We start from the raw sequence: 15271 nt of genomic DNA, 5'->3' as shown, positions 1-15271 counted from the left end.
GTGTGAGTTTGGTTGTAGTGAGAAAACAGGAGGATCCAGGAGATGATTAGAAGCTTGTGGAAATGGACCTGATTTCATAATAATGACAAAGACATATGTGTGCGATTTGTGGGATGTTGCTGTGGATGGATACTTTAAAGACAATGAGATGTTTCTATATCTTACACAAATTTATATTGGTTTTAATTCCTCTCCTCTCTTTCTGGTCCGTCTCTCTGCCTCTCTCTACTTCCTGTCTCTACATTTGAATGTTTCTCTTCAGATTGCTACCTGGCTGTCTCTTCACTTCTCTCTCAGCTCGGCTTTCAGCAGCACCGAGCGCTGAAGGGATGAATTGTGAGAGGAATGAGAAACTCTTGGCTGATAGATTTTCACTGCAGAGGTCAAAACTCCAGCAACACATTAGTATAAAGAAAAACGTTATCGTCGGACCAGAGCGTTTTGTCTTGTGACTCTTCATAAACTACTGAATCGCCAGACTAAATGTTAGCCAAGTGTGTTTCTGCAAGACAGATAAAAACGTTTCTTTATGTTGCAACTTTCCGTTTGTTTAGGTTGAGTTGTCTATTTCTCTTTTGTCACAATGCTGTGTTTATGGCCTTTTTAGTTTGAGGCTGAAAAATCACTTGGTTAGGGTTTGGAAAGCATCGTTGTTTGGCTTAAAATCCCTTTTTTGGTCGCCACATTCATGGATGAAGAAGGTCCAACGTCCCGTGAAATATAGCCAGTTTTGGTCACCGCAAACTCTACAGGAAATATCCGGAGGTGTCCTTAAAAACACACACTTTTCACGCCACAAATGGATGGAAATGTCTCCGCGGCTCCTTCAAAAACACCCATTTTGTCGCCCCTAAGACTACAAATGTTTCCAGGTGTCCTTATAGATATCCAGCGGTGTGATTCGAATTATTGTCAGTCGTTTGGCAGCTTTGTTGGCTTATAATAACGCCACCACCTTCCTCTCCACCTCCTGCAGCGACAGGTTGTTAACAAGCATATAATGTGAACGTGATGTGCCACGTTTGGTACAAATATCTTGGACGTATCTGTGGTTTGCAGAAACGTTAACTGGTAACATTATAAAGAACATTTAAATCGGTACGAAGCAGAAAAAATTAAAAACAGTAAAAGTATTAACTGTAAGAGACATCTGATCATATACATCTACAATAAGACACATTTCTATCCCCCTCTTTATTTTTTCTTCAAGCTTGTCGACTCTGTCGTGCTCCCACATCCATCACGGCAGTAAAACCTAATAACGCTGCATAAAGAGGATGTTGATATGCAGCGTTTGTCTGTGTTTAGCACAAATACATATTTTTCAGCTGAATCAGAAGACTCTGTAAACGCCCTCAGGCCGTCTCGTTTGTCGGCAAAATGACAGATTTTCATCAGATAGATGTAAATAAAACACTGTGAGATTTGAGCACAACGCTGCCTTGTTTCCAGTGAACATAATGTGACTGAGGCAGATATAGCTCTGCTCCCTCAGTGATTTTTCAATTTTTTTTCACAAACACACTCAAAATAAAGAACACAGTAATATTTCCTCTTTTAGGGCGAGCTGAGAAGATAATCCTGAATGTTGGCAGCAGCGGCAGCAGACGCTTTAGGCCCGTTCAAGACCTAGATTTTAGATTTTATAGGGAATCAGGCAGTCCGAGCATCAGGAAGCATCGTCAGGAACACAATCAGCAGTTCGTTGGTCAGAGTAAGAGCCTGGTGGTCGTCCACGGACCTCTGGGGAAATCAACAAGTCACTTCCCGGTTTCTGTCCCTCGTTTCTTCAGTTGATTATAAAGTCTGAGCGGGACAGCGGCTCATTGTCCTCACAGCGAGTCAGACCACAATACTGCGTCTCTGTTGTGTCTGTCTGCTGTGAAAACATCACTCCCACACTGAATAGACTTTGTTTTTACTTGTTTATCTGAAAGAATTCATTTTGTTGATCGTTCTTTCATTTTTCATGCAGGCTGACGTCGCATGATAAGAATTCGGGAAGCAGACGTTGGTATTTTCACACTGTTGCTGAAATTAAATTTAAATTTAGTGCTGGAACAATTAGTTGCGAAACCTTCTCTGGTTTCAGCTTCTCAAATGTGAGGATGTGCTGATTTCTTTGTTGTTGTTGAATATTATTTGGTTTTTGACTGTTAATCAGAGAAACGCAGCTGTTTTCAGACATTCACCGACGCTGTGGCAGTTGAATGATTCATGATTATTTTGAAGAAGTGTGAATGTGAGGGAGGCAGGATATTTTCCAGTTTAACAAAAACTTCATTGTCCACGTGCACTGAAACTTCATTGGGAAATTTTAATTTTATAAAACACCCCAAGCTGGTTTTTCTGCTTTATATGTCTGTAGAAGTTTTTATATCAGCCAACAGCGATGTGTCTGCGAAAGGTCAATACAGCAGATAATATTCAGGCTCTAATTATTTTCATTATCGATTAACTTGCTGGTTATTTTCAAGATTAATCGATTGATCGTTTAGCCATAAAATGTAAAAGAAAATTGTGAAAAAATGCTCATCATGTTTTTCCAGAACCCAAAGTGACGACTTCAAATTACTTCTGTTGTCCAAAACCCAAAGACTCTTCATTTACTGTCAGAAATAACAAAAAACATCTGCAAATCCTCACATTTAGGAAGCCGAAAGTAGCAAATTTTAAACATTTAAGACTACACACTATACATCACAACATCTTAAAACTACATCTTTTGTTGTCATTGTTTTGAGTGAGAGACGCCTCGCAGCAGATGTAGGTTCAGTTTAGTTTTAGATGGACAGGAAGATAAAATGATCTCTCCTCGTCATCGCAGGAAACTCAGCGGCTCAAGGGGCTGAATAATTACACACCTCACTCGCACTACGTTCTTGTAAAATCTGTTCTCACTCGTGTCTCTTTTTGATCCCAGCAGATGGTTGTAAAGATCAGGGCCTCGGAGGCGTTAGAGCCGAGCGTGTCAGAACAGGTGGAGCTTCAACTTTAAGGGATCAATCGACCTTTTCTGACTTAGACCAACAAATCAAAGGCTGCCGTTTGATATCTTACTTTTTGGGACTTTCTGTGTGTTCAAGACTAAAAGTTTTGACTCTTGTCGAATGAGGGCAAGCAAAAAACATTATTACCTCTCTCATTAAGCCAACGACATGAGAATAAAGGTATTATAAATCAGTCATCAGTTGATCTCGTCAGCAAGATGTTTAGAGCAGCGCTGATTATTCAATTAGTTGTCAAGTATTTTGATGATTAATCGGTTTGAGTAGTAGTTGATGGATAAAAGTTAAAACTCTGCTTCCAGCTTCTTAAATGTGAATATATATTCTTTCTTTTATAAGGTTTAGGTGCAGCACCCAAGTCATTTTTGGGACCATCCAAGTCAAAACTAGTGAAGCCTCTGTCCTGACAGTGAACTGAATGTGCTTTATTATGCCCATAAGTACGGAAGCCCTAAAGGGCCATGCATTCATACATTTTATTTCCTCCGTTTTCCCGCGATAACGAGTTAATTTCATTTGTTTTCTCGAGATCTCGAGTTATTTTCTCGAAATAACAACTGCCATTTTCCCGAGATAACGGGATAATTTTCTCGAAATGTATGAATGCATGGCCCTTTAGGGCTTCCGTACATAAGTATAATTAGCTTAATGTTTTTTGGATCAGCTGATGTCAGATCAATGAGTACCCATTATTAAAATCCACCCACAGAGTAGAGTGTACGTTATCTCGTAGGAAAAAAACATTTGTTATTCTGTGATAATGACGTAAATAACTCACGATCTTGAGAAAACAAATAAAATTTGACTTGTCATCACAGGAAAAGGGAGGAAATAATATGTCCGTACAAAACCCCTCATCAGCAGCCGCAGTACAGTCAGGACTCCTCCTCCCCGGCCTGGATGTAGATATCTGATGGACTTAAATCACGTCTGGATTAAACAGGTAGAGGTTTGTGAGGGAGCTAAACTCACATGAAGTGTTTGTGTGAGAGAAAATACAAAGAGGGAGAACAGAAAGCAGAGAGCTCAGAGGCGGGTAAATATTTGATTTTCAGGAAACCAAAACTTGTAGCCAGAAGGTTAACTTTCTGCCAGCAGCCTCTCTGGTGTGTCAGCAAAACAAGACATCTTTGTTATGACATAACGCTGATCACCAGTCTTCTGCCTCGTTATGTAACCTCTCAGGCCGCTGGCTGAAACCACTGCCTGTGTGACGGACAAAGGCCCGGAGCCCGGTGGAAAACCCCGTCAGTGTCCCTGTGAAGTCCGGGGGCAGAGGACAAGAAAATGAAAGTAAATAATGAGACGTAGCGTCAGAGTAAGTGAGAGTTTACGGGGTAGAAGAGGTTGGAGAGGCAGAGGTGAAAGGATGAGCTCACCAGAACATTTCTAATCGTCTCCCTGAACTTTACTTTCCAGAACTTTCTCTAAATCCCTCGTGCCTTTGGGCCTCTATTCTTTCTCTAACGAGCACAGAGAGAGGGGAGAGAAAATCCTCCCTATTATATAAATCTGTGGTTGAGAGACAGATTACTGGTGACTCTGCTGATGCCAGTGCAGCTTCAGCAACTTTGAGTGCTTCAGTGTGTTGAAGTGTTGCAGTTCTCAGTGTCTCCTGACACCTAGTGGACATTTAAGATATCACAATATATATGTTGTGTGTGCTTCTGAATAGTTAATAAACACTGATTTAATAACACTAACTTCATTTTTATATTATTTTTGCATCTTTGCATATAGTACCTTTATTTGTCAGGTGTTTAATTTGGTAGTTTAGCTTCAGTTTTAAACTGACTTTCTAGCAATAAATACACCATTTATTGCATTATAAATGTACATATACAGTAGTAAAGGACCATAGAGAGCCGAAGTGACGCCTCTTCTGGTTTCCCTCATGGGAAATTGTGTCATGAATCACACATACAGTATAATGTTTGTCAATTTAAAAAATAATTTTTCCAAACATTTTAAACATTGTAGAGCTGCTCCTGTATATCAGCATCTCACAGAACTGACCAACTCTCCTTTCACACAACTGCAGTCGTCAGTATGAGCAGATTTATTGTGATTTTCATCTTTTTTAGCACCTTTTCTGAGCCCAGTTGGCTCCATGTTGGTGTTGGTGACGTGTTGAGTGAGACGATGTCGTTCACTGAGCTGTTTGACAAAAAACTACATGATATTTTACTTTATTTACGACAAATTGAGACTGTCTTGACTTGGAAAAATGCTCTTTTAAACATCATAAGTGTGATTCATGAAACAATTCTAACAGGATCAAAAAATTATTTGTTTTTAAGTTATTCTGAAATAAGGTCCCATAGGGTCCGGAGGAAGAGGCGTGACTTCGGCTCTCTTTGCTGCCCACTGCTACTCAGAAAAATAACCAAATTACAAAATAGGCGAAGAAAGCTGAACTAGATGAAAGATGAGGTGTTTGTGGTGGATTTGTCCTGCTATGTTTTGGCCCGGTTTCATCAGGAGACCTGCTTTTTAAGTCGAGGTTAAATACATACAAATACAATAGAAAATATTTACAGTTGCCAAACAGGACTTTGCTCCGTCGGTGCTCCAGACACTAACTGTAGAGGATGTTGTAAGATCTTCTGTCCTGTTATATTTTCATGAAAACAACATGTAGCATCTGATCCAAGCTGCTGACTTCACAGCTGCAGCTGTGTGAGAATCTGCGTTTGAACAGCTCTTTGCATGTAGCGTGCAGCTCTAATGGCTCCCTCGACACACAGAGTAATCACCTCGACATTTGTGTCAGCGCCGGTGAGAACAGCCCCTCTGACAGCTCTGATCAATACTCTTCTACGTGCTTCTTTCTGTTGAGGTGTTCAAGCTATTAGCCTTCATGTAGAGGCGGGGACGAGGCAGCGTGAGCTCATTTTTCTCTTGTGGAGAGTCTTTTCTTTATGTTGTAGTTTACTTTAAAAATAAATGGAACAGGGCCGACAACAACGCAGTTTTTTGTCCTTTGCGCGTCTTTTAATTGTGTATAAGCCGGGTATTTGTGCACAATTACTGATAAAGATTTGGCTAAACATTTCCAATAACTCCAGAGCATCCAAACGGGAAAATGTATTTAAAAAAGACAGATGTAATCACGTCCAAACAATTCACAACAATGTTTCTATCTCACAATATATTCTACTGCAATTCACATTTGTTGGTGTTCCTTTCAAAAACAGCATTTTCACTGTGGTTTGTGAACACGCCTGTACTAACGAGGAGGTCAAGCAGCAGCCTGCACCATAAGTTACACCAATAGTAGAGATAAACAGATTATCGGCCTGTTTAATTGTTGCATTTTAGAGAGAGAGAGAGAGAGAGAGAGAGAGATCCCTAAACAAACTTTCCTTGTTTTCATGAATGAATAAACTGAATTAACAAACTGGCCTTAAAGGACAACACACACACTGTTTTACTCTGTTTATATGTGGCGGACCCTGCCACCTTATTTTCCTCTGAGAACAGCTTGTTTTTATTCACTAATGGAAATGTGTATTATTACCTCATTAATATTGTAAATATTAAAATTTTAGTTTGAATTTCTTCTCCAAAACTACATAGTGCCCCTTTGCTATTGTAGCAATGACTATTTGTACTTACACACAAGTATTAATACAATGACATTGATAAGGAATCATATTAAACAGATAAATAATCATTAGTAATGTTGATATAATGATGAAGTGGGTTTATTAAACTGTGAGTCAGCCTTTAAAACCAGGAAAAGACGACACTTCTGTCAGGATAACCACAATATAAGACGATATGTATGTTGTGTCTGCAGCGGTGACCTCATTCTGAGATACAGTGTTTATTAACACGAGGTTTAAGCACAGTAATAATGTTCTGCTTGTTGTTGTTGGTGGTGTTGAATGAGTGTGTTTACTCGCTAGGCAGGAAAAAAAGGTGATCTCACAACAAAAGACCCCTCCCTCTTTTCACCACCATCATCAGTGACACACACACACACACACACACACACATCAGCACACACACTACTGAACTCGGAGGCTTGAGGGGTGGTTAGTCTGGCACTCTGTCAGAGCCCAGCGTGCAGCAGAGGCACACACACACACACAGAGCCAAACACACACACATCCTGTCGACAGAGATGCCTGACGAAAAAGAGAGCGCGTGTTAGAGGGTGCAGCAGAGACATGCTGAGGAAGCTGGTGTGCAAGAAAATCTGCGCTCGTAAGAACGATGCCTTTCTTATTTATCTCTCCGTTCTCCTCCCGCTCGGCTTTGCTCTCATATCTCTCGGTGTTCTGTCTCGTCTTTCTGTCTGCTTCCTCCGGCTAGACGTCTCTTTCCTTTCATCAACCTGTTGCCTTTTGTTCCTGTCCTCCACTTTGTATTTTCTGTCCGTCTGATAGATGCAGTGTCATGGTTATGATACTCTTCACAGCAGCTACAGAGCTGGTTATTGTGTATGAGCCTGATCATCATCCTGTGCTTATTTCTTTCCCATTTTTGTCAATACATGTGACTGAATGCAGTGTTTACATGCAGCTAAAAGCGGGTGCTAGGCTATAGGAGCACAGTCTTTCTGATAAATCGGTTGTTTTTAAATCGAACAGACAATGACCTCAGCTGCAAACATTCCCGTTAGTGGCCGTGCCTCAGCTGACGGCAGCCGCCCAGCACCGTCATATCTGCTAATCCCTCGTGTGAATGGTCACGTCGGGCAGGTGACAGGGGGCCATGTATCTGTGCACGGCTGCCAAACCAGATTAAAGTCAGATGGACGGGTAGATAAAGGTTGAATGGACACATGCACACGACCTGACAGATCGACTGCGTTGCACTCTGCATTGAGGCACGCCGAGGTCATACAATGCAAAAGAGGACTCTGTGGGCAGATTAATGAGAAGAGAATGATGATGCATTTCAGGAAGATCACTGTGACCCCTGAGGGAAGAGATGTGTCTCTGAACGATGAGACAATAATGATTTATCGATCCTTACAGGAAATATCTCTCAGTCATCGAGTAATCAGTAACGTTTGCTTGTTATTCGTGGTCACATCACGTATTTATCCTTTTCTCTGCCTCTGTTGTTCCAGATAAGAACTTTGAGGATGAAGACTCCGTGGATGGAGGCCGGTCCTCCTCCTCATCATCATCCAAAGCGCCCGCCAGTGGCAGGAGGACTGTAGTGAGCTCTGTGAGGAGACCCAGCTCAGCCACCACGGCTAAGGCCTCAGGTGAGAGACCAGCTTTCCTGCTGCTTATATCTGCAAATAACAATTATTTTCATTCTCGATTCATCTGTTGATCATTTTCTTGATAAATCGATGAGTTGTTGGGTAAACAAAATGTCAGACAATGGTTAAAACCTTGCAGCTCTGGCTCAGATCATGTTATAGACATGTTGAAGTGCTGTTAAACTACACGTACGATACACTGTCCTTTTTCTTTCTTCAAAGGTAAAGAAGCAGCTGCCGGTGCTGTCGATGAAGAGGATTTCATCAAAGCGTTTGAAGATGTGCCCGCAGTCCAGGTGAGCTAAGCTAACTCTCGTTGGGTTTTATTATAATGTGGTTAGTCCAGCACAGGAGGGAAGATGACAGAGAGACGATGGAAACATTTACATGCACACTCATTTTCCACTATTACTACTACTACTGTAGCATTTTCCAGTTGAGACATGTGGGATATGCTGGTATTATTCTTGTTTTAGGAGCATCCTCTGAACCTATAACTAGTGCATTCAAAACTATGCTTGCTGTGTCCAGATCTACTCTAACAGAGAGTTGGAGGACCAGATGTCAAAGATCAGAGAGATGCTGTCTGATGACAAACATGACTGGGAGCACCGAGTGGTGGCGGTAAGACTCACACACACTCACGGGGTTGAAGTGCACGAATCCAGTGATGAGATACTCAAACATTTTGTTCTCTCTCGTCTCTCTTCTTGTTGCTCTCCAGTTGAAGAAGGTCCGCTCTCTCATGCTGGCCGGAGCGGCTGAGTACGAGGGTTTCCCTCAGCAGCTTCGTCTCCTGGAGGCTCCTTTAAAACTGTCGGCTAAAGATCTGCGCTCACAGGTGGTCCGAGAATCCTGCATCACACTGGGGTAAGATCCTGAGCAGAGACAGAGGTTTATAAATGTTTTTGGCACACACCAGGTAACTTTGGTAGCTTTTCTTCTGCTACATGCTTCTCATACACAGGCTAGTATCATGAAAAACGTATAAAATGGTCGTCAGTTGTTTAATCATTTAATGGATCAGTCGGCTCTCCAGGATCGTCTTTGATTGGCAGCAGTGACATTAACTCAAACTTAAACTGATTAAGGTTACGCCAGAAAAACAGCCTGCTAAAATATTTTCTTTCCACATACTTAAGCTAATGAACGTGAGCACTGCTCATGTGCTCCACACCAAAAAAAAACCCATCCGTCATCCAAACTTTAATACAACCCTGATGAGGTGGAACAGAGCAGAGATGCACTGAAAGAGCAGTAGGTTGATGAATAGACGGGAGCTCCGTGGATCCTGTCGTCCCCCTGTAATGTCACCGCCGCTCACATATAACCCGCTGAGGTAGACCAGATGTTGAATCTTTATTAGGACATTTTTTACAATTTTCTTCAGACAATTAAGAAATATGAGTGGATTTTTAAGTTCTTTCACTTTTCGCCTCCCTTTGAGAAAGTGACATGTGCTGTGACATCACTCTTTGCGTGTCCTTCCCTCTGTCAGACATTTGTCATCATTGCTGGGTAACAAGTTTGACCACGGAGCGGAGAGCATCATGCCCACACTGCTGAACCTCGTGCCCAACAGTGCCAAAATCATGGCCACGTCTGGAATGGCCGTCATTCGCCTCATCCTCAGGGTGAGACATCGACCACGAAATCCTCTTCATGTGAGAATGAAAAGATACGAAGAAATAATGAAAACTAACTTTTGGACTTTCCTCTCTCTCTTCCAGCACACACACTACCCACGTCTCATCCCCATCATCACCAGTAACTGCACGTCCAAATCAGTGGCAGTCAGACGGTAAGACGGTCTTAAAACTGCTCTCATCAAACACTGTTTTATTACCAACAAACTGTTTATACAGTAATATAAATACATGTAAGTCTTTGATTATTATTTTCCCTTTGTTTCAGATATAATATCTAACATGTCTGCATTAAAATCTCTAAAAATGATCAGGCCTTTGTTATATATTTTGCTGAGCTGTGTACTTAGATTACCCCAAATGTTTCCAGGAGGGGTAGAATATATTCGGCGGCAGATATTCAGTATTTTTCCAATTATCGGTATCAGAAGTCAACATTACTGAACATTAACACCCGACAGTGGAGGTCACCTCCGTGGGTCGCTGCTGCAGTCAGGTTGATAAACAGGAGTGAAGATAAATCCACTTTTTAATCCCAAAAGTTAAAAAGTCAACTCTGATCTGATCTCATCGGTAACTGGCTTCCTCCAGAAGGTGTTGTGCGTTCACAAGGTGTTGCATACTTAAGAAGTGTTTTACTTTCCAGGCGCTGTTACGAGTTCCTGGACCTCATGTTACAAGAGTGGCACACTAATACACTGGAAAGGTAAGTTTGAGTATAAAACAAATCTGCTGTTTCCTCCAGAACCACCAAAGCACTTGTCAAAGTGTGAATGAAGTGTGTGAAATGGATAAAGTGATATAACGTGCAGCATGTGTGTTGTGGCGGCCGTCTTCTTCTTCTTCCTCCTCCTCTCACATGATGGCATTTGAGCTCGCTAACATTTGAGTTAGCAAAAGTGTTGACTGGATGCACCGCTGATGAGCCCGTTAAATTGATGAGTCCTGAGAGAGCCGTCATCATCGAGAAGACCCCCAGCTATAAGGCGACTTTCCATCTCTGTAACCATGACAACCGCGGCGGCAGAGACTTTAAAAAGCGTGCGGAAAACCCCGTGTGTGGCCACATTCCCCGTGGACCACAGCGGGAATGAAACTGGAAGAGGCAGGCAGAGAGGAAGAAGGAAGATACACTGCAGGAGTTTTATTTTAAGCTTACAGGAGACGTCTGCTTTAACTTCCTGGTTTTAACTGCTTGTGACCTTCTCACCATGTTCCCTTACTACCCCAGACACGTGGCCGTTCTGACCGAGACCATCAAGAAAGGCATCCACGACGCCGACTCTGAGGCCAGATCCATCGCCAGAAAGTAAGTGTCAGCCCAACAGACTTCTTTTTATCTCTTGTGCTGAATCATCTCATCTTCTGACGTTCCTCGCCCTCACCCACAGGTGCTATTGGGGTTTCCACGGTCACTACAGTCGTGAGGCAGAGCACCTGTTCCAGGCGCTGGAGTCCACCTATCAGAAGGCCCTCCAGTCTCACCTGAGGAGCTCTGACAGCATCGTGTCTCTACCACAGTCGGACCGCTCCTCCTCGTCTTCCCAGGAGAGTCTTAAGTAAGAGCCGTGACGATCCCTCTGTTCTCCATCGCTTTTCCTTTTGTTCCATCTTCATCTCGTTCTTTTCTCACATCTGTGTGCAGTAATTGATTGGCGGAAACCACTAATGCATCTGTCTTGTTGAATATGATTGTAAAAACACTGGTGATTATAATCAGCTGGGCAGCAGACGGCCGAGCGCTCGTGCACACTCGTGGATCGATTGACATAATTTAGCCAGTTTATAGATTCCCTATGGAGCGTGTTGGCTAATGACCTCATACTGAATCCATCAGGACTGCAGCTGTTGTGGTCGTGAGTGTGTGTGTGTGTGTGTGTGTGGGTGGGGTGTGTGTCTTTGTTTTAGGGGGTGAGCTCATTTTTTAATGTCTCACAGGAAGCTGTGTTTCCAATCTGATGCTAATCACGTCTTAACCAGCAGCTAAATAACTGGAGCTCTAGGAAATCTACTGCACACGGTCCATCTGTAACCACTGTTTTTATCCAAAGTGCTCTCTGATACAGTCACTTCATACAATTCACAAATATATATGTACAGGTGCTGGTCAACGAATTAGAATAATTTGAAATAGTGCAATCATTAAATTCTTTGAATGCATTTTTTGTGCAGAAAGCAAATCAGGTGTTCACCGCACCTGTCCTACTCGTTAGACTAATCACAGAACTCGTTACCTGTAAAAAATTTGCTCAGCTGAGCTTTCCAAAAGGCCCATTTAGGCCATTTAACTGTGACACTGTTGTTTTATTGAATTAGAATAATGGAGAAACCGTTCCATTGAATTAGAATAAATGCTCGAATTTTTGTTTTCTGTGAAGAGTGTTCACTGTGCAGTATAAAGTCAGGGTTGAGTAGAATTTCTAAGTTGTAAAATCAATCATGGGTAAGCAGCGCGACCTCTCAACCGGAATAGTGGCTCAAATTCAAGCCCTTCGCCAACAAGGCTTGACCCAAACTAAAATTGCTGAGCAGCTCGGCATCAGCCAGTCTTCCGTCTGCAAAGCTCTCAAGAAAAACTGCAGCAAGCGCACCAACTGTTCCGGCGTCCGAAAAACTTCTGCTCGCGACAACAAGCAGCTGAGAAAGATCGCAGTCAGCAACCGGTTCAAGTCCACTTCCGAGCTCACCGACTTGTGGAACAAGCAGACCGGCGCTGACGTCTCCAGATCAACCACTTACCGTCGTCTGCGCGATCTCGGCTTCAAATCTCGCGTTCCAGCAGTAAAACCGATGCTGAACAAGAAACAAATGGAGAAACGGCTGAAGTGGGCCAAAGAACACGTCGAGTGGACTGCTGAAGACTGGCAGAAAGTGGTCTTCAGTGACGAATCACGCTTCTGCATCTCCTTCGGTGACCAAGGTCCTCGTGTCTGGCGTCGTGGTGGCGAAACCTACAACCACGAGTGCATGAAAAGATCCGTCAAGTTTCCCCAGAGCGTTATGGTCTGGGGATGCATGTCCGCTCGAGGTGTAGGGAGACTCGCGAGACTAGCTTCCTCAAGAAGACTGTCAATGCTGCCGTATATCAAGATGTTCTGGAAACGTTCCTGATTCCGACTGTTGAGGAACAGTTCGGCGAAGAAGACTTCATATTTCAACAGGATCTTGCACCGGCTCATGCGGCAAAGTCGACCAAAGATTGGTTCACTAAAAAACAGCTTGAAGTTTTGGCATGGCCGGCCAACTCGCCTGACCTCAATGTCATTGAAAACCTTTGGGCCATCGTCAAGCGGAAAATTCGCGACAGAAAGCCTACTACGCTGGACCAACTGAAGCAGAACATCGCCACTGCCTGGGAAGCTGTGAGTGCGGAAACTTGCGACAAGCTGGTCAAATCGATGCCGCGGAGACTTCAGGCAGTCATACAAGCCAAGGGGGCAGCCACAAAATACTGAGGAAGTGATGATTGTAATTATAATAAAAATTATTCTAATTCAATGAAACGGTTTCTCCATTATTCTAATTCAATAAAACAACAGTGTCACAGTTAAATGGCCTAAATGGGCCTTTTGGAAAGCTCAGCTGAGCAAATTTTTTACAGGTAACGAGTTCTGTGATTAGTCTAACGAGTAGGACAGGTGCGGTGAACACCTGATTTGCTTTCTGCACAAAAAATGCATTCAAAGAATTTAATGATTGCACTATTTCAAATTATTCTAATTCGTTGACCAGCACCTGTAATTTCATTTTAATTGTTCTAATTCTATGTTATTGGCGTATTGATATTTGTACATGACTGAACAAAAATTGGCAAAAACAAGATTACCAGTATATTACCTGTAAAGTAATTATTGCCCACACCCTTGTGCCAAATATTTGTTATATTTATTTCAGTGTGATTTCTGTTAATAGAGCCTCAGAGTCCATTTTATTTTTTGTTTTGGTTATGTGGCTTTATTTTATTTGGTTTAATTAGTTATGATATTTAAATGATTTTTGTCAATCACATTTAATCTCCAGTTTCTGGACATTATTAGGAAAAAGGTTATTGTGCTTTGAAAGGGTGCACTCGCATTATAGTTCATTATATCAGTGTCATAAAATGGTTTTAAAATAAATGACAATAATATCCTTTATTGCAAATATTTCTGGGAAGATATATCATCCAACAAAAGAAGTTTTTGATCTGATTCTTTGTTTTTTAGATTCATTCGGGTGAAATGTGACAAAGTCTAAAAAGTTTCTTGCTATTCCTGTTTTTTTTTGTTTTTAGCCGGCCATTGTCTGTGAAGAGCGTCATCGGAGGGAGCATAACAAGAAGTAAGTCACTTCCTGAGTCGCTCTAGTTTTTATTTAGTCTGAGTGACGAGGGGAGAATATTCTTTGATTTAGAAGAAATTAAGTAATAAATAAGCTGAGTGAAGAAGTCGGTTATTTTGCTGCTTTCTTTGTAATTAATGACAGTAAATGACGACATTTTTGGTTTAAATAAAAAAAAAAAAGATATAAAAATAATGAAGATAATCATTAGTTGCAGCCCTAGTTGTCAGTAATGTGCTCAGAATAAACCACCTCCAGTAACCATCTCCTCTCCATCTCTGCGCTGCTGAAGGTAAGCTGGTGGGCTCCAGGGTGCACACCACGCCTGGTTCTCTGCAGCGCTCCCGTAGTGACATCGACGTAAACGCCGCCTCCAGCGCCAAGTCACGACTGTCCACCGTTCCTGCCTCCTCGCCGTTCAGCTCTGCGGCTGCTCTGCCCCCAGGATCCTACGCATCATTAGGTAATCCAGCAGTCATCTCCCTCTCACCCTCTAAACGCAGAGACACAAACCTCTGTATCGCACATACGAAGAAAGAAATCTCTGTTTCTGGATCATAAATACAACCTAGGCTAACCTAGATTTACTGAAAGAACACTGCAATGTTGTCTTTGATGAGATTTACTCAAAACTTAGTTATCAAACTCTCTTTCTCAGAGGCTCACTCAGCCAGATCAGACGTTTTCTCCTGTAGTCGCTGGCTTTTATGGGCCTGACTGGTGTAATTAACAACCACCGAGGTCGTCATTAGACTGTTCTGCCAGCAGGAACTGTTTAAATCCTACAATGACATTTTTGACAAATGGATGTGATGAGGCTGAGCAGCCTCCCTGACACTTTCCTAAAGATGTTTTCACTGACATCTTAAGCTAATGGGGAAAGTTTAAGCCAGCCACCGCCGATAGATATTTACTGTCATCTTCTTGCCGTGCAGAAGCTCCTCTCCCTCCCTTGTTCTTCTCCGATGAGTCCCCACAGCTCGATAATGGCCGTTACTAATGATGATGAGGCCCCTTGCTTATCCACTCACTCCTGTTCCTGCTTTCAATTGCTACTAATGTCTTCCTCTATA

At 42.3% G+C, this 15271-nt stretch overlaps 1 protein-coding gene across 1 annotated transcript in view; it reads left to right on the top strand.

Annotated features, from left to right (window-relative positions):
• clasp1a (cytoplasmic linker associated protein 1a) overlaps positions 1 to 15271 on the top strand; it is an 89785-nt gene that overhangs the window by 49926 nt on the left and 24588 nt on the right. The window contains exons 9-19 of the mRNA XM_084363029.1: positions 8092 to 8232; positions 8455 to 8528; positions 8764 to 8856; positions 8957 to 9102; positions 9731 to 9866; positions 9963 to 10033; positions 10525 to 10584; positions 11110 to 11187; positions 11270 to 11437; positions 14152 to 14198; positions 14491 to 14661. Of these exons, the coding sequence (XP_084219155.1) occupies positions 8092 to 8232; positions 8455 to 8528; positions 8764 to 8856; positions 8957 to 9102; positions 9731 to 9866; positions 9963 to 10033; positions 10525 to 10584; positions 11110 to 11187; positions 11270 to 11437; positions 14152 to 14198; positions 14491 to 14661 (1185 nt within the window). The remainder of the gene's footprint in view (positions 1 to 8091; positions 8233 to 8454; positions 8529 to 8763; positions 8857 to 8956; positions 9103 to 9730; positions 9867 to 9962; positions 10034 to 10524; positions 10585 to 11109; positions 11188 to 11269; positions 11438 to 14151; positions 14199 to 14490; positions 14662 to 15271) is intronic.

The sequence above is a fragment of the Pagrus pagrus genome (assembly GCF_965226575.1).
Source record: "Pagrus pagrus genome assembly, chromosome: 9".
Classification (NCBI taxonomy): domain Eukaryota; kingdom Metazoa; phylum Chordata; class Actinopteri; order Spariformes; family Sparidae; genus Pagrus; species Pagrus pagrus.
Note: the sequence above shows the minus strand (reverse complement) of the source record. Positions and strands in the feature narration are given on the sequence as shown.